Source organism: Stegodyphus dumicola, chromosome 10 (assembly GCF_044657685.1).
Source record: "Stegodyphus dumicola isolate Sdum_Otavi_A_Nest chromosome 10, ASM4465768v1".
Taxonomy (NCBI): Eukaryota; Metazoa; Arthropoda; class Arachnida; order Araneae; family Eresidae; genus Stegodyphus; species Stegodyphus dumicola.
In genome coordinates, this window is record NC_140777.1 from 17,229,943 (window position 1) to 17,255,575 (window position 25,633).

The 25,633-nt window shown below is 31.7% G+C and overlaps 1 protein-coding gene across 1 annotated transcript in view; it reads left to right on the plus strand.

The window, feature by feature from the left end:
• Window positions 1-25,633, plus strand: part of LOC118191493 (centrosomal protein of 192 kDa-like) — a 381,533-nt gene that overhangs the window by 241,628 nt on the left and 114,272 nt on the right. Inside the window, exons 6-12 of the mRNA XM_085824676.1 lie at window positions 2,154-2,310; window positions 14,750-14,864; window positions 16,476-16,539; window positions 16,626-16,838; window positions 21,815-22,082; window positions 25,114-25,296; window positions 25,401-25,462. Coding sequence (XP_085680802.1) covers window positions 2,154-2,310; window positions 14,750-14,864; window positions 16,476-16,539; window positions 16,626-16,838; window positions 21,815-22,082; window positions 25,114-25,296; window positions 25,401-25,462 — 1,062 coding nt within the window. The remainder of the gene's footprint in view (window positions 1-2,153; window positions 2,311-14,749; window positions 14,865-16,475; window positions 16,540-16,625; window positions 16,839-21,814; window positions 22,083-25,113; window positions 25,297-25,400; window positions 25,463-25,633) is intronic.

Consider the following 25,633-nt stretch of genomic DNA (forward strand, 5'->3'; position numbering starts at 1 on the left):
ATAAGCTAAAATTATCTAATTATCTATTTCAGTTAATGTTGTTGATTGCGTTGTTCCTTAATCTTCGAATTGGATCTGGCTTATTATTTTTTGCAGACTGTAAGAGCAATTTTCTAAAAGTAAGCTTGAACTTTCGATTATGTCAAATAGAATTTCCGATGCTGGAGCTCCCAAAGGATCTAGAAAATGAAAGTATGTTTCGATGTCCATCAAACAAAAAATGTATAAAGGCATATTCTTTGTTTATCTAACCGTTCCGAAATCTGTTTATCAATTTCACGCTGCTCTGCGTGGGGGGGGGGGAGGCGACGTCGCGGCGCGCAATGAACTGGAAGTTGATTTGTCAACACTATCGTTATCTTCAGAACAGATGTTTTTATTTTATTCGGCTTATAATTCCTTACTAAATGTAGTATTTAATTTCGATGTACTCCGTCTTTCATATGATTTAAATCAAATTCCTCGTCATTATAAATACCACGAATACAAATCAAATAGTTTTCTGGTTGCAATTTTCTAATTTCGCCTATGCGTAAGGTATGCTTTACGCATCCGCGCGTTGAAAGAAATGTTTAATAAAGTAAACAAATAAATATTAGGCTTCTTTTTTGGTAAATTTTGATACCCTTTAGATCATAATTGCTCATTATTTTCTAAATTACGGTACATATTTTTAATTTTATAATTTCTGCATGCCATCTTACCAGATTTAAACTGATGATCTATAATCCGGAATCGCCGAAGTCCCGACGAGTCCGGATTAAAGACTTTTGACTGTATAGCATTGTTCTAACATAGGCATTTTGACACAAAATCTGACTTTTTCTAAAAAAACATACCACTTTTTTTCCATATTTCGATTCTATGACTCAAATAATGCCTAGGCTTTAAATTTTGTAATTTTTGGTGAGAAATTTATGGAAAAATTTAATGTTGGCACATTTTTTCAATTTGCACCAAGATTAATTCACTTGGCGAACTTCTTAATTTACAACAACGTATTTTCCTTCATTGTACATGAGCAGGAAAAAAGGTCATCATTCATACTTAAAAATAATTTTAACAAAGTTTGCAAATTACATTTGGCGTTATTATCGCTTATAACAAATGCCAAATTTCAAAATGCACCAATATGTAAATTCACGTCTTAGGAACTTTTGAATAAAAAGCTCTAATTTTTTGCAGGTATGCTTAGAAATGCATCTGCTTTAAGATGATGGTAAAAATTTTGTAGGTTATAATTCAAATTTGTTTTAAAAAATTTATGAAAATTATTTAAAAACATAAATTTTTAAAATAAATCATAAAAAAATAGGCGAATTTTATTTGGAATGAACCTAAATTTCAAAATGTGAAAGGAAGAATCAAATAAGTTTAATGAAAAAAGAGCTATTAATAAATTTATACCAAATTTAATTAACATTGAGAACTGAAATTTTGAGAGCTAATTTTTTGAAAACCACTCGTGTGATTTTTATAAAACTTGGCACTATGGCATAATTTGAGTCGCGGAATGAAAACATGGGAAAAAAATTGGTATTTTATTTCAGAAAAAGTCCGATTTGGGGTCAAGATACCTATAGTAGAACAATGCTATATATAAATCTAATATAAAGTCGCGCTATCGAGACATGGAAAGCGCAAGGTAAATTTTGACAAATGGTCCAGTAGAACGGGAGGTATAGAACTGTCCCTCCTTTTTTTCTGCAATGTGTACATTATTCAGGTTTATTTTTATTGGAAATGAGAATGATATAAACTTAGATGAGAAATAACTAAAATCTCGAAATATCTGCAACTTTGTATTTGTCGCAAATACGTAATTGACAACATATGCGTACAAAAAATGCATAATACATGGGCCCCACAAAATTGTTTTGAGGCGTTGCCAGTTTAAGATCACTGTATTAGTCATCAGTGACAGTTTTGCATCAATGACTATGTGCTTAGTTGCATAATGCAAGGACATTTCAACAACCATTTATGTTTAGTTCCATTACAAGTCTATAATTTGCTTAGAGTTAGAAACATAAGAAACCCTAGCCTCATTTGTGGCAAATCATACAGCTTACATATGGTTTGCATTAGGTTTCTCTTATTGTTGCAACATGTACTCAAAATAAATTTGTGTAATTTTTCCTCCCTTCTTAAAGGAAAGCTGTGCATCTGATTCCGTATTCTCTTCTGATTCTTTGGATGTCAGAGAAAGTAAAATTAAAGATGATGTGGCAGATTCTTCCGATATTGAATTCGACGGCACTAATATTCCCGAACTGAATTATGATTACAATCCTTTCTCTATTACTGAGGGTAAGTTGCAAAAGTATTTATTTATTTTAATAATTTATTTTTGTATTACATATTCTGACAAATAAGGGAAAAGTATTGAAATATTTTACCTAAAATGTAGTTGAAGAGCCCCTCCTTTTAAATTATAAATTTTGAAATGTGTTAGCAAAGCTGTGAGGTTTTTGTTCATAATGATGAAGACTATTATTTTCTAAATTTTAAAGATTATTATTTTCTAAATTTCTAAATTTATTTTTCTAAAATTATTTTCTAAATTTCTAAATTTTTTATTTCTTAAAGACCATTATTTTCTAAAATCTTTTCTCCTTTCCGTGCTTTCATTATCATACCCATTTTAAATAAAATTTTACTATATTAAAACCTTTATTTAAAACTATTTTGTTATTGATTGAAATTTGAAAAATTGGTTAATAATGTCTTGTGTTAACAGCAAATGGCTACTGAAAGTTTTTTTTTTTTTTTTTTTTTTTTTAAATTCAAAATTTGGTAGAGAAGTATTTCCACTAGAAATATGAACATAATCAAATCATCACAAAGTTACCCTTCTATGATTGGCTGTGACCTAGACCATAAATGTATACAACGTTCTTGTGTAAATGTTCTAATGATGCTTTGAAATTATGTGGCTCAAGTCATGTTAACAAATGAAGTGTCATTACTATCCAAATAGACAAAACACATATTTTATCCACATTCAACCTTATGTATCCTAATGAATACAAACTAATTAGGGTTTAAAAACATATATAAATATAATATTATGATTACAAATACATTAAATGACATTAAGAAACATTTATGATATGTCAGTCAAAAACATTTCTATTTATACTGTGTGTGTAATATATATGTCGTGTTTTAATGCGTAGATGAAAGAATCAGGTACTTTAATTTTTGGCCTCTGAAGGCACTTTATTGGGCAGTTGGAAGGATGAATGCGTAATCCAAAAACTTCCAGATATGGCCGTTATAAATTTGTTGGATAATTCTCATCAGATCATTTTCCTATATTTTTCAATCATAGTTGAATACAATAATTTCCACGTCATCTTGTGCAAGTAAGCAGCAGCATGGATGAAGAGTGTCTTGCCAGGAGGAAATTTAAGCGAAAAAGGATGTGTCAATTCAGAAGAAGAAGGAAGGGAGTCAAAAAGTTTCAGTTTACAATTATTTACATGGTCAAGAGGTATCTGCATTAAGCATTATGTTGGATGGCATGATTGATTTGAATGATGCAGTTTAGACTTATAGCACTATTAAGACAGGGAGAGGAAATCCCCAAATTAAATAAAAAGTAAAAAAAGGTTCTAGCCAATTAAAATTAGAAGTTTGCTTTCATATTTTTTATCTTACACACACACACACACACACATATATATATGATATATGTGCTAATTGTTTATACTAGGGATGCATAACACTTTTTTAGCAGAAGGGCCGCTAACAGAAACGACTTGGTTGCTGAGAGCCAATAGCATATGGAAAACATTTTCGGTGGTGATGGGGGGGGGTTCAATGCAATAAGTTGCTTAATTTGCAAAATCAGACATGCATCATATCAAATTTTAATTGATTTGGAGACCATTATGTATGTATGTATCTAAGCAAAGAGGGATGGGGTTTCCCTTTTCCCTTGTGTGTGCTACTGGTGCCAAAACATCCAGTTTAGCTTGGGAGGGGGAATACCGCTTATGCTTGTGCATGATAATTTAATACTTGTATACAAGTATTTTAATAAAAATGTGTACAAGTTATCCATAGTTAAATACACTAGTGTCATGGTTGAGACTGAATTTTATCAATAATTTTTGATATATTTGGTTGAAAGTTAGTTGTTGATATTCTTAAAACAGATTACAAGTATTGATCTGTCAGTTTATTTCTTAATTTTAACTTATTTAGATTCATAAGAGAAAATGATTTTTCACATATATAAGTACTACTAAACATGGTAGCACATCTGCTTGCATTATTTTTAAGCGCAAAATTTCGGCAGGCAGAGTTCTATAAAAGTCTAGAATATCTAGAATAGGAATCTGGATTTGCATAAGTCGGAAGTTTGTAAATCAATAAATTCTATTTGAACATCTTCTGGAGCTTCTTCGACTACAACAGAAAATGGATCCCCGAACAGTTTAAATTTAACCTTATGCAAGTCATAGTCTGTAAATTGCTTTTCAAAAGAAATAGGCAGCCTCTTTATTTGATCTGAATAATCCAGTTGTTTATCAGGAAAATTTTCTTTGAGTTTCTTCAAGTAAGGAAAATTGATAAAATTTTGACAGCCAAGCTGCTTTAAGAACAGCTGGAGTTTTAGTTTGAAAGCAGATACTGCATAGGCCAGGTGATTGATGAATTGTTTTTTCCCATCAATTTTTTGTTTAGGTCATTCAGATGGGCTGTCACATCAACTAGAAAGTCTCTCTTGAAAGATGGTTCCTTTAACATCCTAGTTTGCTTGCTATTTTCTTCAAGGAATGACTTTATTTCATCAATCAAATCAGCAAACCTTTTCAAAGCCTCTCCACAGTTCAACCATTGTACTTCAGAGTAATATATGAAATCACTATGTGGTGCATCTGTGTGTTCTAAGATTTCCTTAAATTGCCTGTGGTTTAAACCATGTAAGCAAATAAAATTGAATGTATCGCTCACTACTTTCATTAGGCGGCCAAATCCTAGTTCTTTTGCACATAGCTGTTCTTGGTGTATGATGCAATGATACCCAAGCAAATATTTTCCTCTGTCATCCAAATGGTTTCTCGGTAGACTCACCATGCTATTCTGAATTCCAATCATGGCTGGACTCCATCAGTAGTGATACTAGCAAGTTTGTTAATCAAGTTTGTTAATATCAAAATTATGTGCAGAACACAAATTTAAAACTCAGGATAAACTATCAGTCCTAGTTGTTCGCCCCTTCATTGAACTCATTCCAACAAGTTCCTCCAAAATTTTCAGAAATTTCTCTAACAAAAGAAGCTAAGCTGTTGAAGTAATATCTGTTGCCTCATCAGCTGCTAGAGAAAAGTACTTAAATTTGGTGGCAGCATTCTTTAATTGTTCAGTAACATCATCAGATAAATTTTCAATTCTTCTTTGAATTGTCATTCTGCTGAGACTCACATTTTTAAATTTCTGCGTAACTTCAGGGCATACTTTCTCGGAAGCCAACAATATAAATTCCTTTGCAAAATTGCCATCAGTAAATGGGTGGCCACTTTTAGCAATTAAATTCCAAAACTAACTTCAACACAGTTATCTAACTGTGAAGATGCCTTTGCAAATACATTCCTTTGAGCAACGAGAGAAGGGCAAAGAGATTCAATTTTACGATTTTGATTCTCTCCTCAAGCTTTGAAAATGTTGAGTGTTTCGTGTCGTAGCGTCGCTTAATGTTATACTCCTTGCAAACACTAATCGTAAAATTACATATCAAGCATGTAATTCTATTATTTTGCTCCACAAAAAAGTACTTTGAAGTCCAGGCCTTCGAAAATTTCCTGTTATCGTCCGCTAACTTTCTTTTCATTTTGCATCCATTCATCATGGCAACTATCATAACCACGGCGAACAAAAATTGCAAAAACTCTACGTTAGTTCCACTTTCAAAATAATACTTTAACAAAAAAGTAAAATATTCAAAACGTGAAACTTCTTTGGTCTCGAAAAGAAAAATAGACACACGCGTGATAAAACAACGTATAGTCACGAAGCCAGATGTGCAACGATACCAAGCAAATGAATGCACCACTTTGGATCCGAGCAAATATTTTTCTCTTCCACTTTACTAGTGCATGCATGCAAACACACTCGTGCTAGGTCATACCACAGACTCTTTCTCAATCTTCTATAGGTGTTGGTCCTACAGGCAAGGAGCAATTTTCGTGTTCAGGCAGCAGATACGGGCTTTGGTTGACGCCGGGAACTTGACTCAGTGCCAAATCTCATTTCGAGGGGACAGAGTAGAATGAGTAATGAAGGGAGCAGTAGTAATTTTTTTTTTTTTTTTTCTCACAACCCCTTCTTGAGACAACCGATATGTCTAATCGCAACAAAGGTTTGAAAAGGCCTCGGCGGGCCACAGGTTGTGCATCCCTAGTTTATACTATATATGACAATACTCATTGTGTTAAGCCACAATGAGAACAAGCCCTTAACCTTTTGCTGTCAGTGGTTTAACACTGAAATAACCTTTTTAAAATATAGAATGTAATACATACTAGAATGTAAGCTAGTGGTTTCTTGCACAACCACATGCATTAATAGGTCGCTTAAGACATCATCTTTTGGATGAAAAGTAATTAATAATCAGAAATTTAAGGGCAAAATATAGTGTTTCATCACTATTGGTATTTTCTTGGTTGATACCACTTATAGAGTGCCATAACCTTGCTTTTTATGCAATAAAATATTTCGATATCACTCATGCAATAGTTGGTAAGTTATTTTCCCAATGTATGTGGATTCGTATATTTTGACATTTTGTTGACATGAGAATCACAAATTCCTATGTCATGCTCTGTACGAGCAGTGAATTAGTTCTTATGATTAAGAGATTTTCGAGTTTCTGTAGTAAGAGTTCATAGCACTGTGGAGAAAGGTGTAAAACGTGGATGAAAAAGTGAAGACACTAACACATGTGCCAGAAAATACAGACATTTTGCTCCATCTAGGATTTTCCCGCAAGAAGCAGCACATATACCAATGTGTGGAACATCTTTTTGATGCACTTTATGCAAAAGAAAAGCTGAACCCATTGCACAAAACAGCAGTTCACAGTTTGCAGTTTTTGACTGTGCCTGAATGACAAAAAGTACAGTTAGTTCTGTTACAGTATCATCAAAAATAAATCAAAACATACCCCTAGTAGCATTGTAGTATAACTACCATATTTTCTGTATAATAATTTAATAAAAATTTTGTTCTTTTAATTTTCATTGCCAATATGTTAACACGTTGACTGTCACACGCATTTTACGTGGTTTGCCCATGATGCCAACTTGAAATTTTTATTATGCGATGTATATTATGTTAAAATATTATCTACAGAAGATAATGTGAGTTATATAATTGTGCTTAATGCATTTTTCACAGTGGCGGTCACCAGTGACCCCCAAGGCCCTGTAGACCATTATTGTGATTTATAATTTAAATTTTTGTGATTTATTATTCTTCAGATCATTATATTAACAATGGTACTATTTAAAAATTTATCAGTATCGATATTTATTCTGTTCTGTTACAGTATTCTAATTATTTATTCTAATTATGTATTTTACTATTGGTCGCATCACTGTTGGCATCCATGGTGCTGTAGCAAAGTCGAGCGCCAGACACCGGTGACCCCCACGGCAGTCAACATGTGTTAAGCATGTGACAAGCAAATAAACTTTTTTACTGACTACTTTTATGGGGGATCATAGGGTAAGGGGAATTAAAGTGCGTTCAGGTTATAGCCATAGGAATTATATTAGCAGAAGCAGACTGGGTGAACATTCTTATGTGGTGTGTTTTTTTTTTTTTTTTTTTTTTTTACGTGCATACGAGCCACTTTCTCTTAAAAAAATACTCCATTAAAGGCATCTTAGCTATGCAGCCACTGTATGCTTTGTAATATTCAAATAACCTAACCTTTAAAAGGTCCGTATGAAACGTCCTTTTCCAAACTCATAAACTCTAATGTGTTTTGCCATAATTGAAGAAGATAATAGTTCTATTTAAAAAAAAGCCATTAATTTCAAATTTTTAATTGCAGCCAATTCAGTGATGTGTAATCTTGTACGTAATTGATTCCCTCACAAATCTAGTATGTTCTTCTTTAATGAATATAAGTTGCTCATTTTTCATTTATTATAGTTGCATTGAGGGGATAAATTGTGCTATTAATATAGCAGATGATTAGAAGCTGGATATTTTACAGTCTAAGGAAAACAAAGGTGAAATATCAAAACATTTTAAGTTCTTGAAAAGGTGATGAAACGGGAATCTGCTGTGGCCATGTTCAAGAAAACTTTACCATGAGCATAAATGTTATTTCATATGGTCAGTTCATTTCAAGTTATGCCCGATTTTGACATGACAATTATATTTTTCTAATCCTTGTTTCTAAAGCTTTATTCATAAGTAATATTTTAAATTAAACCTTCAACAAACAATTAAGCTGTTTTACATCAGCATATTACAAGAATATTTTTCATAATACAGTATTCGTAGTTTCCAGGAACTGAAATGCAAAAATAGTCCTTAAAAATTAGTATGATCAAATTCCATGTTAAAAGATTGGAATTCCAGTCAGATGATGTTTAAAGTTTTTTTAAAAATGTTCTTCAATCCCTAGAATATTGATATTTAGTTAAGCTTTCGGCTTCTTGATTTTGGGAATAAACAAGCATTGGGTGATCTGTTTTTCATTTCATATTATTTTGTCACGAAAAAATATTTTCTGCTGATATTTTTAATATATAATAGCTGACTTTTTGATTTTGAATGTTTTATCTAATTTATTAATGACTGAGAATCAGTTTTAATATTTTCAAGGTTATTAACTAATTCATCTTTTCTGTCTTATGTTTGAAATATCGGGTTTTAACGAAAGTTTCCCACCACCACAAATATCATGGAGGCAAACAGTTCATATTGGTGTGTTTAATCATATTATTTTAAATAATATTAGATGTTTGGCATTTAAAAGAAAGGGACTTGCTTTAGGACACTGTGTTGCAAAATTTGTAAGAAATTTTTGTTATCGTTAATCGATAGGTGTGCGAAATGTAGCTATCATTCTACCAGATTAGAACCGTCACATTTACTTCCAGTTCTGTTGCAAAAAGTGAGCTACAGAATGTCACCAAATCATGCGTACAGTACTAATGCTGTATCTTATGGCACTGAAGGTTTGGTACCAAAAGTTCAAAAACAAGGATTATGACATTCAAGGAGCAGAGTGCTCTGGCAAGCCTTCTAGCATTGATGAGGCCCACCTGCAAAAACTTGTGGAAGAAGATCAGTATGCAACCACTCAAGAGCTTGCCAAGGAGTTAGACGTTAGTGCCATGTCCATTAGTCGTGCTATGCATCACATAAACTTGACATACAAGTTCAATCACTGGGAAAGATAAGGACAGCACAAATCTGCTTAATTATCAGTGTACGAACACAATTCTGGATCGAATCGTCACTTGTGATGAAAAATGGACTTACTTCAACAACACAGGCCGAAAAGTGGGTTGTTCTGTGCCCGGTGAGCCCATCGGCAATTTCGAAAAGTGCAATTTAACTAACAAAAAGATCATGCTTTGTATCTGATGTGATAGCTGTGGTATTATCTGGAGTATCATAAAGAGTATCTGGAGAGGGTAAAACCTCTGCATTAAGATGTACAAGGAGATGCTAGTCCATGTTGATGCTGCTATCAAGGGAAAACATCGACTTGAGTTTCGGTGCAAAAAAGGAATGTTCCAGTGAGATAATGCAAGAACGCATGTGTCTGCATTTACTGGCTGGACTCCATACAGACTTGAATGAGTTCTTTTGTCACACCCACCATATAGCTCTGATATCGCTCTTTCGGACTTCTGTTTCTTTCACACCTGCAGCTACACATTGCTGGTACTATCTTATGTTCTGCGCAGGACGTCTGAAGTGAGATTGATCTGTTTTTGGACTTGTGGCTACCAAGTTTCTGGGCCGAAGGCATTGAAAAACTATCAATATGTTGGTAGAAAGTCATAGATTTGGGTTGTGAGTACTACCCGCATTAAATTACAGCTTTCATGTCCCCCCCCCCCGTAACTTTATTAAGAACATTTTTGGCGGAAAACTTTCGGTACATCAGATTGTATTAAATTTTCACTTATCTATTGTGTTAGATATAGAGATGCATTTTATGTTTTTTAATGTGTCTAAATTTCATCTTCTGTGCTTTCTAATATTTTTCACTAGTATCTTAATTACACTAAGACATGCTATAAACAGAAAAAGTTAGCCTTCTGGTCATTGCTAAATATATTATTGATTTAATGCTTCTTAAAATTCTGTATTTGATATTGGTGAAGATGAAACATCATCAAGGTCTTCACTTGATACAGGGTTCCCAGACAGGAAGGAATTTCATAGTTTCAGGGGGGTGCAATCAACTTTTTATTCAACAGTTCAGTATTTAGTTTTAGTTTATGAATACAAAAAACTACTTTTTATTCAAGTTTTGGTATTTAATCACATCTTCTGTCTTTCATTTGTTTAATTTACAGAACGCATAAGAAAGTTATTCTTGGTCTAAATGAATGTATACGTGTATTTTTCAATGCTTCCGTATTCTTGTCTGATGTCAGTTTCCAAATATTTGTTTGGTTTAATTATTTCTTTTGAGATGAATGGATTAGTCAAGTGTACTATTGCAGAATTTGAATTTCCAAATGGCTGTTAAATCCTTTACACATATTACTCTACTGAGGTTCGGGAGCAAATCTGTATAAATGTAAATCATGCATCTAACTTTAATCTTATGAAGTTTTCTAAGGAATTTACATAATTCTTCATATATATATGTGCATATTTTCTCGATTGGATTAATCCATATATGTGCTCATAAAATGCACTTTATTGTATTTTCTGATAAAACTAGATGGTTGTTCCATATGTTTACTCAAATATGCAGTGTTTGCATCGAACTTTTGTTTTTTCTTTTTCAATAACAATGTCTGAAATGTTAGAAGTGTTATTTTTCCATAATCTTTTTTTTTTCCTCCTTTAGTGATATCCAATTAATGCAAGTCTTATTTCTCTCTTCTAAATTATTTTGTTTTCCATTTTTAGCGAATATCAAAGCTTTTAATAATTTTATTATCTGTAGGTAATTAGCTTAAAAAACTTCCTTAGCCTTCAATGAACATTATTTTTCAGTGTTTGCATTTAGCCAAAATTGGATTTCAGCATGTATTACTTCCATCACATATTCTTAACAGTTCTTCATTAGTACTATAGATTTATAATCCTTCAGTTTTCTTGGTGGCTTATTTCTCTTTTAACTTTTCAACTCATATGAGAATGTCATTTCAGGATTTCTCAATAACTTCAAGTAACTACATTTTAAACACTATCTTTATCTTGATGCATGAGATTCAGAATGTCACCATTGTTATTTTCATTTTAATTGCTTGGTCAAGCAGTTAAAGGCAAATAACATCTAGCTACATTAGTGGATACCTGTTTTTATTGTAAATAACATCTACAATATTGATATGATTAATTATCTTCATTTTGCTTCCTTTCTCGATAATTTTTTCCCCATAAAAAATAATAAATTCTTTTATTTAATACATCAGGTTAGATGAATTTCAGATAGTTTTTCTTCAGCAAAGCTAATTCTAATATCTACTTACTGAATTTTACATCTTGAATTTCATCTAGTTTGAGAGTATAAATTCTGTGTGCCTTTCTTTTCATACTACTTTCCTATCATAATTCCCTTCTAGACCTTCAGTGTAATCTTTTTGCATTTTTCTTATCTGATACAAACTTATACTTCCCTTTTATATCATTTTAGGTAGGTAAGCGAGCATTCGCATGATAAGATAGCTTTTGCAATTTTCATAGTCATTAGGTATAAAAGCATTAGCTTTGCTCACACCTCTAGAATAGAGTCTAAATTGTAGCCAAACAGGAAAGGTTAATTTACACATGTGTGAATGCATAGCTGACACAGTAAAAATTATCAGTTGGGTGTTAGTTGTTTACTTTGCTGGATCTGGATCGTAAATTTAAAGTCTGGCCTCTGCTACAAAGAGTAATCACCAGTAGATATCTTGGCTCTTGGGCTCTTACTTTATTTTTATTTATTTATTTATTTTTTTTCAATGAAAGGCACACTGTCTTGTGTGCCGCGTCCTGGGGACGAAAAACTAAGAAACACTGGTGGCAAGTCAGGAAAATCATTCCTTCGTGAAAGTTCAAGCATTTAAACAAAGATGCTGAAATTAGTCCATTTAAGCAATAATGCCTTCGTAAATACATGAGTAGGTGCGGCTGAAGTCTTACACACAGTTAGCAGCTACGTGAGCATGCATAGAGCTGGAGAAACAAGTACATTGTAAAGTCACATGACATAAAGTCAAATTCAGATTGATCCTTGCTTTAAGCAGAGCGGTTCTGATGATGAGACGTAAAAAGCTGATATCTAAAATACATGTAATTTTTTTTTTTTTAAATTTTGCTGGGATTATTCTAACTGAACTTGAGAGAGTAAGTAATTTCCACGTTCGTAAATATTTAAATTACACAGTTCAACGGCTTTGCAAAATCAAAGTCCGTTGAAGAACACGAAAAGCACATTAAAAAAAAAAAAAAAAAAAAAAAAAAAACTTGGCTATACACAAAAACGGTGCACAGTTCACTTTGTCAAGATGATTTATAAAAATCACAAAGTCCTTGGTGCAAAACACTAAACACAAACTAGACAAAAAAGTGAGTAAATAAGATACGAAAAAAATACAAAATATTTACATTATGTACATCACTACCACCGTGGGTTGTTGTGGATTGAACGTGGGCGTTTTACAACACTCTCCTGAGTTGGATCATAGGTAGTAAGATTTCTTATGAGTTTACTTTGCTGTGATGGGTCAGTGCTTATACAGTATGAGGTTCAAATCTTTTCTATCGAAGTCACCCAAAACTCACAACCAATCAGACATCGGCAGGTCACTTGAACGCCTGAATCATTTTCTACCTGGTCCTTTCCCCCATCATGGTAGTGCATTGCTCATTGCTTTTGGGAGTTGTTAAATGGCATGCCAATCATTCTTTTGAAGTGAATAAAAGTAGTTATGTTATTTTAATGCACCTTCTTTTTCCTTTGTTGACTGTCAATGTTTAGCTGTTGATGCCCAAAGTTGTAATCCTGTGCCAAGGGGAAACTGCACACAGTGGTGAAAGCGTCCAATTAATGCAAGAGGTTGTTGCTTTACTTAAGTCGGTTATTGTTAGGACTGTAGCATTATGCTTGTTATGGTGGATGGAAAATCACTCCATGAGAAATTCATACACACAGGCTTTCTCAATGTTTGAGGAAAGCAGATTTGGTCCTCTCTCGGTGCGAAAGAGTTAAAATCTGGGCATCCATTTTTTATAATAATTGAAGCTACCAGTTGGGGGGTGTTATAAAAAAATCCCCTCCCATTACAAAGTAAAGGAAAAGAGAGTATAATACTCAACTAAGGAAAGCGGGCGTGATGTAAATGTAACTGACATTCCTGCATGTCACTTTCAAACATCTGCTGGTTTAGGGAGTGACATTGTGGCCAATGACAATAATTGATTGATGCCGCCCAAAATTGTATTTTGGGTGGTTGTAGGGAAGTAGCATTTTCTATCCGACCCAAACAATAATAAGTGAAGCTCCAGTGTTGCCATGTCTGCATGTTATCATCCTAAATTTAATCTGATGATCTAAAACCTGGAAATTTTTTAAATCCAGGATTGCCAATGTTCTGATGATTTTATGTCTCGGACATTGTTCTGCATCATTTTTGCATAAAATGAAAAACTTATAATATTTAGACAAAATCCTTATATCAGTTTCCGTGGCATAGCAAGCTCTGGTTGCCCACTAATGGAAGTATGGCTTATGCTAGTTGTGATCTTAAAATAAATGTAGTTCTAGTATTTTTCAAACAAATCTAGCAATCTTAATTATTTTTTGTAATATAAACTGTTCTTTTCCATTGCTAATCTGAGTGTAAAATGTCATAAATTCATTCCATTTTCTATAAAACATTATTTTATTTTTGTAGCTAAAAATTCACCATCATTTTCACTTTGAATTCTTTGTACTTTTCTTCTTATTTATCTTCGCACTTACGAAGGCTTTGTGAAAGGCTTCTAAAGGCTCATACTTTTCTTCAGTTACAATGATAGATGTGAAGTTATTTTAATCATCTGCAACGGTTAAACAATAACAAGTTCCATCCTTGAGCTTTCAATTTATACTGCTAAATATGTGTGCCACAAATCTAAAATGTCTTTTAATCTAATCTAAAAGATCTAAAATTCCCTCAATAATTTGTTTCCTGCATATTTTATAAGTATTTCAAAAGCAGGCTGTGTTATTATCTAATAATAAATTTGCATTTATATTACTTGAAAGACTTATATTAACATGTGAATATACCCTTTACTGAAAATTTTGTGTCAGACCCTAGGATATATTTGTTGTTATTGTTGTATCAAGTCTAAAATATAAGCACGAATTGGCAAAACGCCATTTTAAAAAATTCCATTTTTTACCTTAGAATGCAGTTTTGTTTAAAAGTTGAATTTGTTCCTGAAGCTGTGTTTAATTATTAGAATGTAAATTTTATTTAAAGTTTTATCCATTTAAAAGTATAAAGACATTTTTTAAAAGTAATTACACTGCATTTGAAATTTGTTCTTTTTGCAGCTCTAGATGCAATTCGTGCAGATACTCATTTGGAAGATGAGCAGACTTTAGTCACTGATAAAAGAAACGTTGTTCAAAATGAAACAAAGGTTGAATTTCAGCAGAATTCTGAATTGTAAGTTTTTTATTTATTTATTTTCTTAAATTATTTAAATATAATTTAAGAAATGTATATATAATAATTTATATATATATGTATATATAATTAACATGACTTTAAGTAGAATTTCCATAGCAGAATAAATATTTGTTAATTTATTACTTTAACAATGCATTTTAATGTTTCATACTCTCTAGAAAATGCTTTTTCAATCTAATCTTGCAGAAATTTCTTCATCTAAAATAAATGTGAAGGAAACTGAATTATTGCTGAAGGAATATTGGTATATCTGTCATAATTACATGAATTTTTCATGTAATATTTACAAAAACTTCTTGTTTTACGTGCTGAATAGAAATATTAGCATATCTGCCATAATTATATGAATTTTTTATAATTTTTACAAACATTTGTTCTTATTTTACAGTCGTGTATGCAAAACTGATTTTATTGATGAATTTTCCAAATTTTTTTAAAAGTGCTGAAAATTGCAACATTTTGAGGATTTAACTCCAAATTAGTTTTTTAATCATGCTGTTAATAGGCATTCTGTTTGCAGATTGAATATGTCCTGTTTATTGCATCAAAAACAATATCTTTCCTTTTTCAGATATAAATTTTCTTGTGCATCTCCACATTTGGCAGTTTATTAATATCTGGGTAAAATTAAAATTTGTTTGTATAAAAAAATTTTGATTTTATGGTTGGATAATCTGAAAATGAGTCTTAACGAATATAAAAACATCATTAAAATAACAATAACACATTAAAACTACAGTTGGGGGAAGAATCATTTAAATTAAATGCTTTTTTTCCTCTCAGTTTCAGTAATACTTTATTTCCTCTCCAGTCGGTTTTAAATTTTTTTTTCTTTTTTTTTTTTTTTTCATTCTGGCTATATTTGAATATCCTGACTCTAAAATTTAAACAGGATGATCTAAAATGTCTTTTAATCTAATCTAAAAGATCTAAATTCCCTCAATAATTTGTTTGCTGCATACTTTATAAGTATGTCAAAAGCAGGCTGTGTTATTATCTAGCAATAAATTTGCATTTATGTTACTTGAAAGACTTATATTAACATGTGAATATACCCTTTACTGAAAATTTTGTGTCAGACCCTAGGGTATAAGCAATTGTATCAAGACTAGAATGAATATAAGTGTGAATTGGCAATAAATAAAGATGATAAATATTATAAAGTGTAGTATCTGAATTACATTTCAATGGGAGCAGAAGGAATTTGAAGGTACTTTAAATATTTTAAAATTAATTTTAACATAATTTTCAGTTTTTATAAGTATTTTTCCCCCACCAAATAGATATATCAGTTTTCTGTGTAATATTAACTTTACATTTTTTTTTTTTTTTTTTTCTAAATTTATTTAAAGTCTGATTTTTAGTTGCTTGGAACTGGTACATACATGTTAGATGTAAAAAGTAGTTAATATGAGAGAATGTAGTTAACTGCTGGAGTAAATCAGGCTGCAATTCTAATGCATTAAAATATCTTTCCCCACCCCACCCCTAAAAATTCTAAATATTATTTAAGAGTCTGTTTCAATAAAGATGTTTATTTCAAAAAAATATATATAAGTAATGAGATGCATCTTATTTGTTTTTCAGGTCTAATATTAAATTTGATGATAACCAGAAGTCAAAAAGTGATTCACGTGAATCTGTTTTTGAAGTAAGCTTTGAATTTCGGTAGAAATATATTGCTTGCATTTGCTTTTTTATGACATAGTGATTTAACATTTCTGTTTTGTTTTTCAGAATTTTGTGCCAGCATATGAATCCATACTTAAACAACTTATGCCGTCTAAAAATCTGAATAAAGAAGATAATAGTTTGGAAACATCACAACAACTTGTTAAAGTATCTTCATTCTTGGCCCCGAATTCATTTAAAGCTGACTCTGTATCCCAAAATTTTTCTTCAGGCAGTCAAAATTTAGAATGTAGCACTGAAAAAATGCGTTATGAACAGGTAATAATTATTTGTAATTGGTGCAATATTTTCCTCCCATTCAATTTAAATTTGTGCTTAATTACACTTAACAAATTCCAGATGTTCCTTTGATGCTGAATAATTTTTTTTGTGAAATATGTGTTGATAATAAAAATGACAAGCTGATTGGTTAATTGCAATTCTCTTATCAAAAATGAAATGCCGCAAAAAATGTAATAGTTTTCAAGTCTTAATTTTTGGCACCAAACTTGGTCACCAAATGTTGCCAAAAAAAAGAAAAGGTTCTGTGCAGAATACAAGTCAAACTGTACTTAAGAATGGTTTTGTTCATCACCCACCTTACATTTTTCTGTATAATATGCAGATATAATCATAAATAAATGCACATAAATAACTTAAAGATTACATTAGACTAAGAATAGGAACAGATGTTTTGGGGAAAAAAAGGATTTATTAGAATTGGCATTATATTATTTTCTGTATTATTATTATTATTGATTTTAAACATATAAATAATACTTCAGAAGCAAATTTACAGATTCTAACTGTGCAAAAGTTTGGTTTTAATAAATGTGATGCCTGTGCGTTATGCATTCATGTAATTATTTAAATATTTGGCATAAAATTACATAATTCTTAAATCACATTGCATAAAGATATTCAACTTGTTTATTTCTTGCTTTTTTGTAGCAAATCATATATTTGACTAAAGCCTGTTTCCTAAGAGGAAAATTGGTGTTAGTTCGATAACTTTTATTTGGGGATATTTCTCTCAGATGACTCTTAAATTACAAAATTTATACCTTATAAAACTTATACCTATGTGTTTCGAATGGTTGAACATCTTCCTGAAACACAAACAAAAATATTGTTGATTTAAAAAATGTATTCAATTTCTGTTTATTTTTTCCTTATATTTATTTTGTATAATTTCTTCCTTACTACATGACATGCTTTCCTTATATCTATAAGCATTTACCAATTTTATTATTCGTTAATATTCACAGAAATAAATGCCAAGATTCGTAGAAGATTTTTTAAAAAATGTAATTTATGTACTTTATATATAATGAATATATATATAATTCAAATTTTATAATTTATATAATGTGAACAGTGTATAAATTTTACATAAATAACATAATTATATGCAAATTTTATAAGAACAATATGTATATTTTTAAAAATAAAACCACTAAAAATCCTGGAACTATATTCTTTGCTAATTTTTATTTTCTAGTAATAATTATTCATTGCAGTATAATTATTATAATTTGTTATGTAATGCGATAAAAAGTGTGCAATAATCATAATGTGCTGATAATTAAATAATGTTTAGTACACTACAATAACAATCATCCATTACATTTTACCATAAAATTGAATGTACATAGCAAATAAGAAGCTTCCCTTTCTCAAACAAAATTAAAATTTGAGAACATTCTTTTTACTAACAGAATAAATAAATGTACAAAATTAAACACAATGTAATCAAATAGTTAAACACAAATGATGATGTCTATAACTGGTATATCGGCTTAAATGACATCGACTCTATTCTTTGAATTATTTGTGCAAAGTAAATGGGGAGGAGCAACACGAATCCCTAAATGTTAATTTACAATAATTTAGACCAATTGATCTAAATTGCATACATGTTTGTGGTCATGTTCATGCCTGTGTTCCTCACTCCTCACTCTGTGGTCCTTGGAACCTCCTCTTGTGATTTTTCTAGATTTAAAAAAAAAAAAAAAAAAAAAAAAAGAAGGTAAAATAAATAGATAAAATTCAAATTAACTGTTCATACCACACTATATCTTAAAAATCTCACTGTTTGGAAATTATACATGGTTATTGTCTGTAGCTTTTTACCCAAAAAAACTAATATTTTGTGAAATTTGTTACCATTTGTCAGCAGACTTCTCTCTAGTTATAACAACAAAAGAGGGATTTAAAGCGCTTCAACTGTGGTGCTTCTTACCAGCATACATCCAAACTTAGAACAGCTATGCAAGAATTTACATCTCATTAGTGTGAAAATTAACATTAATTTAATTTTTAGTTAATAAAAGTAAGATTATCCAAATTTTAATCACCTTGAATTATTAAAAATAAATATAAATTTGTGTATTAACGCCAATCTAAAATTAGATGAAGTTTAATTAAATCTGTTTTTAAAATATACTGTTAGTAGCATATGCTAAAAAAATTTCTTTTGGAAAGATAAGTGTAAGGTGTTCCACAGAAGGTTTTATTTCATGAAAATGGGTCCCACTTGAAAAAAAGGTTGAAAAACACTACTATAACTTTTTTCACCAATGAACCTGTGAATATAATATTCCAGACATCTGTTATGAATCTATTAAAATTTTCTCATCTTTTATGTTATTGATAGGTCATGATATTTAAATAATAAATTTATTATTCATTAATTAAAATAAGTACACGTAAATCTTTTAAAGTACCATATTTTCCGGTTTATAACGCACATCTATAATTTCAAGCTGCATTTTTTAATTTTTAGGTATATTCGCCGTATAATGCACACCCAATTCACCACGAAGAAACCTAAAAGATATATGTGCTGTAGTCTTATTATAGTAGTCGAAGTCACTTATTCGAGCATTTGTCCTAGCCTTTCGAACAATGGTAAACATTGACAAGCGATAAAGGGAACAATATGTGTGTGGGTTAAATGCTTGAGAGAGTAAATATTTTGGTATAGTTGGTGGACTGTATTTAATGCAGGCTAAAAGAATGCTACTGTAGAGTACTTTCAAATGAATGAATTTGTGGAATGAGGAGTTGGATGTTTTCTCTTTCTGTAGTCATTTGAATCCGAGATTTTGAAGTAAAAAATCTAATGTGTACACCACATGACTTCCTTGTATGGAATATTAAATTATACGCATTTTTTCTTGCATTTTATTTAAACTTATTAGATTGAATTGAACCTACTTCGCCGACAGCGCATAAACCACAATAGAATAAATGCATTCTTTCAAATTGACTTTGTTTACCCTTGCGACACTCTGGTGCTAGATTTACTTAACAGTATTATATTTCGTTCATATTATAACTCAGAATGCACAAAATTTATATCATTTAGAGAATTATCTAATCGTTGCCACATGTTCTATTCAAATACTATAATAAAGCTAGAACTATGTATAAAAGAAATTAAGCAAACAAAACAAAAAAGAAACAGTTTTTCACAGACGATTGAGTATTTCTCATTCAATTAATTCAGTTTTCACTTCGCGACAAGGCAAAAATACATAAAAACTCAAAATATCTATATTAAAAATTACGAAGTAAATCTTAAACGCTTATTTCCTCGAAAAAATTCCAGAAAGGATTAAGCATGGTTTAAATAATAAATGAAGGTGTTATCTTTGTTGTTGCGAAGCTAAGTTTCTTTAGATTGGCAACAAATCCACTACTCAGCTGTTTCAAATGTAAACAAGAGCAATGGCTGCCATCAAATCAGGCTTAGCGGCACTTAAACAATTTTAAAATTGTTGATAATTCTAAAAATATAGCGTAGAGATTTACTAAAGGCATGAAACGCTTAACCGGAAGATAAAAACAACATAATTGAATCATTTTTAAAGCAAAAAATGTACAATTTACAAACATATAAGAGTAATGACACTGAGATCACTGAGCCAGGTAACAGAGTGGATATATATATAAATATATTTATATGCGTTTGGTGCAGTTGATTGAAACCAAAATACGAAGTGGACATCTACATGTTATAGTAGTCTTATATACAAAATTTCAATGTTCTGAGGCTACTCGTTTTTGAGTTATGCGAGATACGTACGTACGCACGTACGTAAGACGCCACGAAAAATTCTCTTCAGAATTCATTTTAAAGCAGTTTTTTAGGAGGAAAAGAGTCTTTTATTCAGTCCTTACGTACATATATCACGCAAAGACATCGTTAAATTGCATTCGAAAGCGGTCAAAGTGGATATTTTTGTTGAAATATGCTGCCTGAAGCTTTTCGCGATTACAATACTTCCTTTTTACTTCGTACAAGGAAGTAAAAATTGAAGCCTTAGTAAATTGCATTTGCTTCAGTTGCAGTACAGTTGATCTAGTGCCCCTTTTAGTAGTAAATATGACTCCAGCGAAAAGAAACAAACACAGTGCTGGTTTCAAATACAAAGCCATTCATTTTACGAAAGAAAATAAAAATCGTGCTACAACAAGAATGTTTGGTCTTGATAAAAGATGCAACGGATAATGCTTATTTATTTATGGATCAAAATAACAAGTATAATGGAAATGAAACAAAATTTGATGATACACCTGGAAGATAAAGCGAAAGACGAACATGAATGATATCCTCATGTTATCCGATAATGAAAATGTTTAATTTCATCAGGTGTGTCATTTCTTTTAAATAAGCAACATTTTGATGCATGTAAAAATCTAATTTTTTCTTATTTTTAATAATTTTTATATTCAGCATATATAATGCGCGCCCATAAATTTTGCTCCTATTTTTTTTTTAAATTAAAAGTGTGCCTTATATGCAGGAATATAAAGTATATCATTTATTTTGATATGAAAAACTTACAAATAAAACTAGTTTGATAAATTCTTATAACTTGCATCAATAGGTCTTGATTATTCCCACAGTCTGATGTTAAACCCTTAAAATTTGAATATTTAAGTAGATATTTCAGTTAGCATCTGATGCTGTATATGTTATAATTACTGGAAATTTTTAAGATTTTCCAGTTTTCAAATTTATGCTTGTGTTATAAAAAAAGTTTTCTTGATAGTTTTATTCGGCTAGTTGTTTTGATGAACATAAAGAATTTTTTTTTTGAAGAAGAAATGGGAGCTCTTTGTTAGTATTTAGCATTTTACATTTTATTTAGTTTCTTGGCTTACTTGTTTACCTTGAAAATTATTTGATGTACATGTATGTTAATGATTTATATATATATATATATATATATATATATTCCTTTCAGAATTTATCTGTGGAATTCTCTGAAAAACAGATATCTGCTCGATCTTCATCTTTCGGTGTTTCGTCAAATATATTTGGATCTGAAGCATTTAGTGTTTCCAGTAAAGATCTATTATCAATTAGCAGTGATTTTCTTCAAGAGAAATATTTAGATATTTTCAAGAATGAACTATCAAGAGATGAAATATTGAGTGGATCATGCTTTGTTAAAAATACAGATAATCTATCAGCTTCTCTGTGTAATATTCTGCAAAAACATAAAGAGAACGGTAAAAATTTCAAATTGTTCATAAGTATGCTCTCAGGTATCACATTTTCAATTTTATTTATAATGTGAGGACGTAAATGAACCTTGTATTTGTTTTATGTATGTATCAGAACTGTGGTCCAGAAATGGCTGGAAATCAGGATTTCCCCCCCCCCCCAAATCTGAGATTTCTGGGTTTATGAAATGCAGACTCATTATCTTTCTCAAATTTAATTTTAGAGCAAGTATCATTATCATTTCATTGTAATGAAAGTTTTCTGCCGAAAAATGTGCTTCATAAAGTTAAAAGGAAAAAAAAAAAAAAAAAAAACAGTACAGTAGTGTGGATCACCATCCAAATCTATGATTTTTCTGCCAACGTTTTGGTAGTTTTTGTAAGCCTTTGGCCCACAAACTTGGTGGCCACGAGTCCAAAACCAGATCAACCTCATTTCAGACTTCCTGTGCAGAATGGAAGATAGCACCAGGAAGTTATAGTTGCAGGTGTGAAAAAAAGGTAGAAATTTAAAGAAGCGATGTCAGGGAAATCTGGTGGGTGTGGCAAAAGACCCCATTCAGATTCGTACAGAGTCCAGCCATTGAATGCAGATACATGTAGTCTTGCATTATCTTGATGGAACATTTCCATTTTGCAGCTGAACTCAGTTTGATGTTTTTCCTTGATAGCAGCGTCAACACAGACTAGCATCTCCCTTTACCTTACTGTGGAAAGTTTTACTTTCTCCGGATACTCTTTGTGGATAACACCACAGCCATCCCACCAAATACAAAGCATGAGCTTCTTATTAGTAAAATTTCATTTTTCGACACTGCTGACGGGCTCACCGGGCTCAGACCAACCCTCTTTTCAGCCTGTGTTATTAAAGTAAATCCACTTTTCATCACAAGTGACGATCCGATCCAGAATTGTGTCCTTGCATTGATATTTGAGCAGATTAGTGCAGACTGAACACATCTATCTTTATCTGCCCCAACTACTGAACTTGTACGTCATGTTTATGCAATGCATAAGCTTGACTAATGGACCTGGCATTAACATTTAACTCCTTAGCAAGCTCTGGAGTGGTTGCATACTGATCTTCCACAAGTTTTTGCAGGTGGGCCTCATCAATGCTAGAAGGCTTGCCAGAGCACTCTGCTTCTTAAATGTTATAATCCTTGTTTTTGAACTTTCTGTACCAAACCTTCACAGCGTCATATGATACAATATTAGTACCTAAAGCTTGATTTTGTGACATTCTGTAAGCTGACTTTTTGCAATAGAACTGAATGTAAATGATGGTTCTAATCTGGTAGTGTGATAGTTCCATTTCAGACACCTCGTACTTAATGATAACAATATTTTTTTAATCAGTTTCACAACACAGTGTTCTAAAGCAAGTGTCTTTCTTTCAAATGCCAAACATCGTTTGACAAAATATGATTAAACATGCCAGCACAAACTGTTTGCACAGACAATATTTGCAGTGGCCGGAAACTTTCATTAAAATATATTGTTACGTTATTTCTAATTCTTCTGACACCGCTTATTACGTTATTTTCTTCCTTCACTTAACCTTCGTACGGGGTTCATAGATTTGGGGTGAATAATGACGACACTACTTGATGAAGTATCGAAACACACTTTATTAGTCAATATTAATCAGGACAGCTCCAATAACACTTACTTTTACAGTCGTTGGAGATCTACCATAAACACGCTGGAACAATCAGCGACACAGCCTTCACACTGTCAGGCAACAACAGTGGAGATAGCTTCACTGCAAAGCACCAGAGTACAGCTTCCGACTCTGTTTTCCGGAGTACAGCTCCCGACTCTGCTTGGTCGTTCTCGGAACTCCGCGTACTCCCGAGACTCTCCACGCTACAACTCGCGATGCACTCGACGACACACAGAGCACACTCTCGACTCTCGGTTCAGTCGTTTCCGGAGCTCAACACGCTCTCTCGACGATGCACTAACCGCGATACTCTACGAGACTCTTTCGGTGCACTCGACGACCCACTCGGCACTCGCTGTCCGGCTGTCAACTCGATTGACTCGCTAGACGTGACACACTCACGCTTGATGAGAGACACACTTCCTCTCAATGAAGCACACTTTCTGACTGCAGACCAGCACGGTTTATATAGCTTTTGGCTTGTGTTCGGGAATATTCTGGACGAAACCGGTAAGAATTCGTTCCAGAAGGTTCTCCAACCGTCCATGGTATATCGCCAATTTTGTCACCAAATGTTGCCAAATGGGCGATTTATCTCCAAATGTAGCAACCCTGCCTTCCCTTGCCATTTTATGGCAACCCTAAAACTGCTTTGCGGGGGAAGCCATCTCACCGCGCCTTTACATTTTGTAACAATAGATATCATTCAGATACTATAAAAATTTTAATTTTTAGACTACAAAACTGTATGACTATACAAGACTGTATAAAGCTTGGTGAGATGTCAGGCTTTTCTGTGAGCATAGTGAATTTGCTCAGATAGGAAATTTGTTCTGTGCAGAAAAGTTATTTTGGCCATTTGTATTGTACAGAAACAAAGTTTAAAAAAAAAAAAAAAAAAAAAAAAAACCTCTGAAAGGGTTCAGATTTTAGCAATTGCCCAAAAGGGATGTCTTAATTCTTTAGAAATAACACAGAAGGAAATTAAATGATGGTATTCGCTTCAAAGTATTTAGTTTAAATATATTATAAACACTTAAATTTAGTTGAAAGCCATTTCAATTATGTGTTATTCGACTGCCTGATGATGTATACTTTTTAATAAAAAGATCAATAAATAAATAAAGAGTCAAACATTTGATTGTTGGTGTAAATTAAGGAAAACCAGTTTTAATGCATGGCCAATAACACTTAATAAAACATAATCCACAATTTTGTATAATATTTATGTCTATTTGCTGGAAAAAGTCATTAGATCTTGTTTCCAAATGATTAGTCAGATGTGATACTTTATTTAAAGCCTGTTGCTATTAAATACATGAAATTGGCAGGTCGTATGATAGCCACATTATATTTTTTTTTTATCCCTAGATCATTTAGTTCAGTCTTTAGAATCTGATTTCCCATCACCAGAGAATCATGGTTCTACAGATCTGCCACCAGAAACCTGTGTTTCTCCAGACTTAGCCTTTTATTCTGACTTGCTCATGAATGAACTACAAGACTGTGTTGCAAAAGAAGGTGGTATTTCTGAAGAAGATTTTTTTACTTCTGGTTTGTTATTTGTTCTCTTTTAAGAATTTTTTTGTTTAGAAATGTTTTCTTTTAAAAGTAATGGAACATGATTTCAAGCTTTTTTTTTTATTATTATTCTGTAGAAGAAGCAAAAGAAATGTTGAAAAAGGATGAAGAAATATTTCACAAGGAACACATGTTTGAGGTAATTTAATAGCAAAAATTCTTTTAATAAATCAAAATTATATTCTTGTTCATTCACGTCTTTAAAATAAGATTCATTTTATGCCATGTGTTCTATCAACTGTGTTGTTTTATTATTCCTAAAGAAAAATCTGCACTATAGTCAGTGTTCAACTATTAAGTTCAATAATTA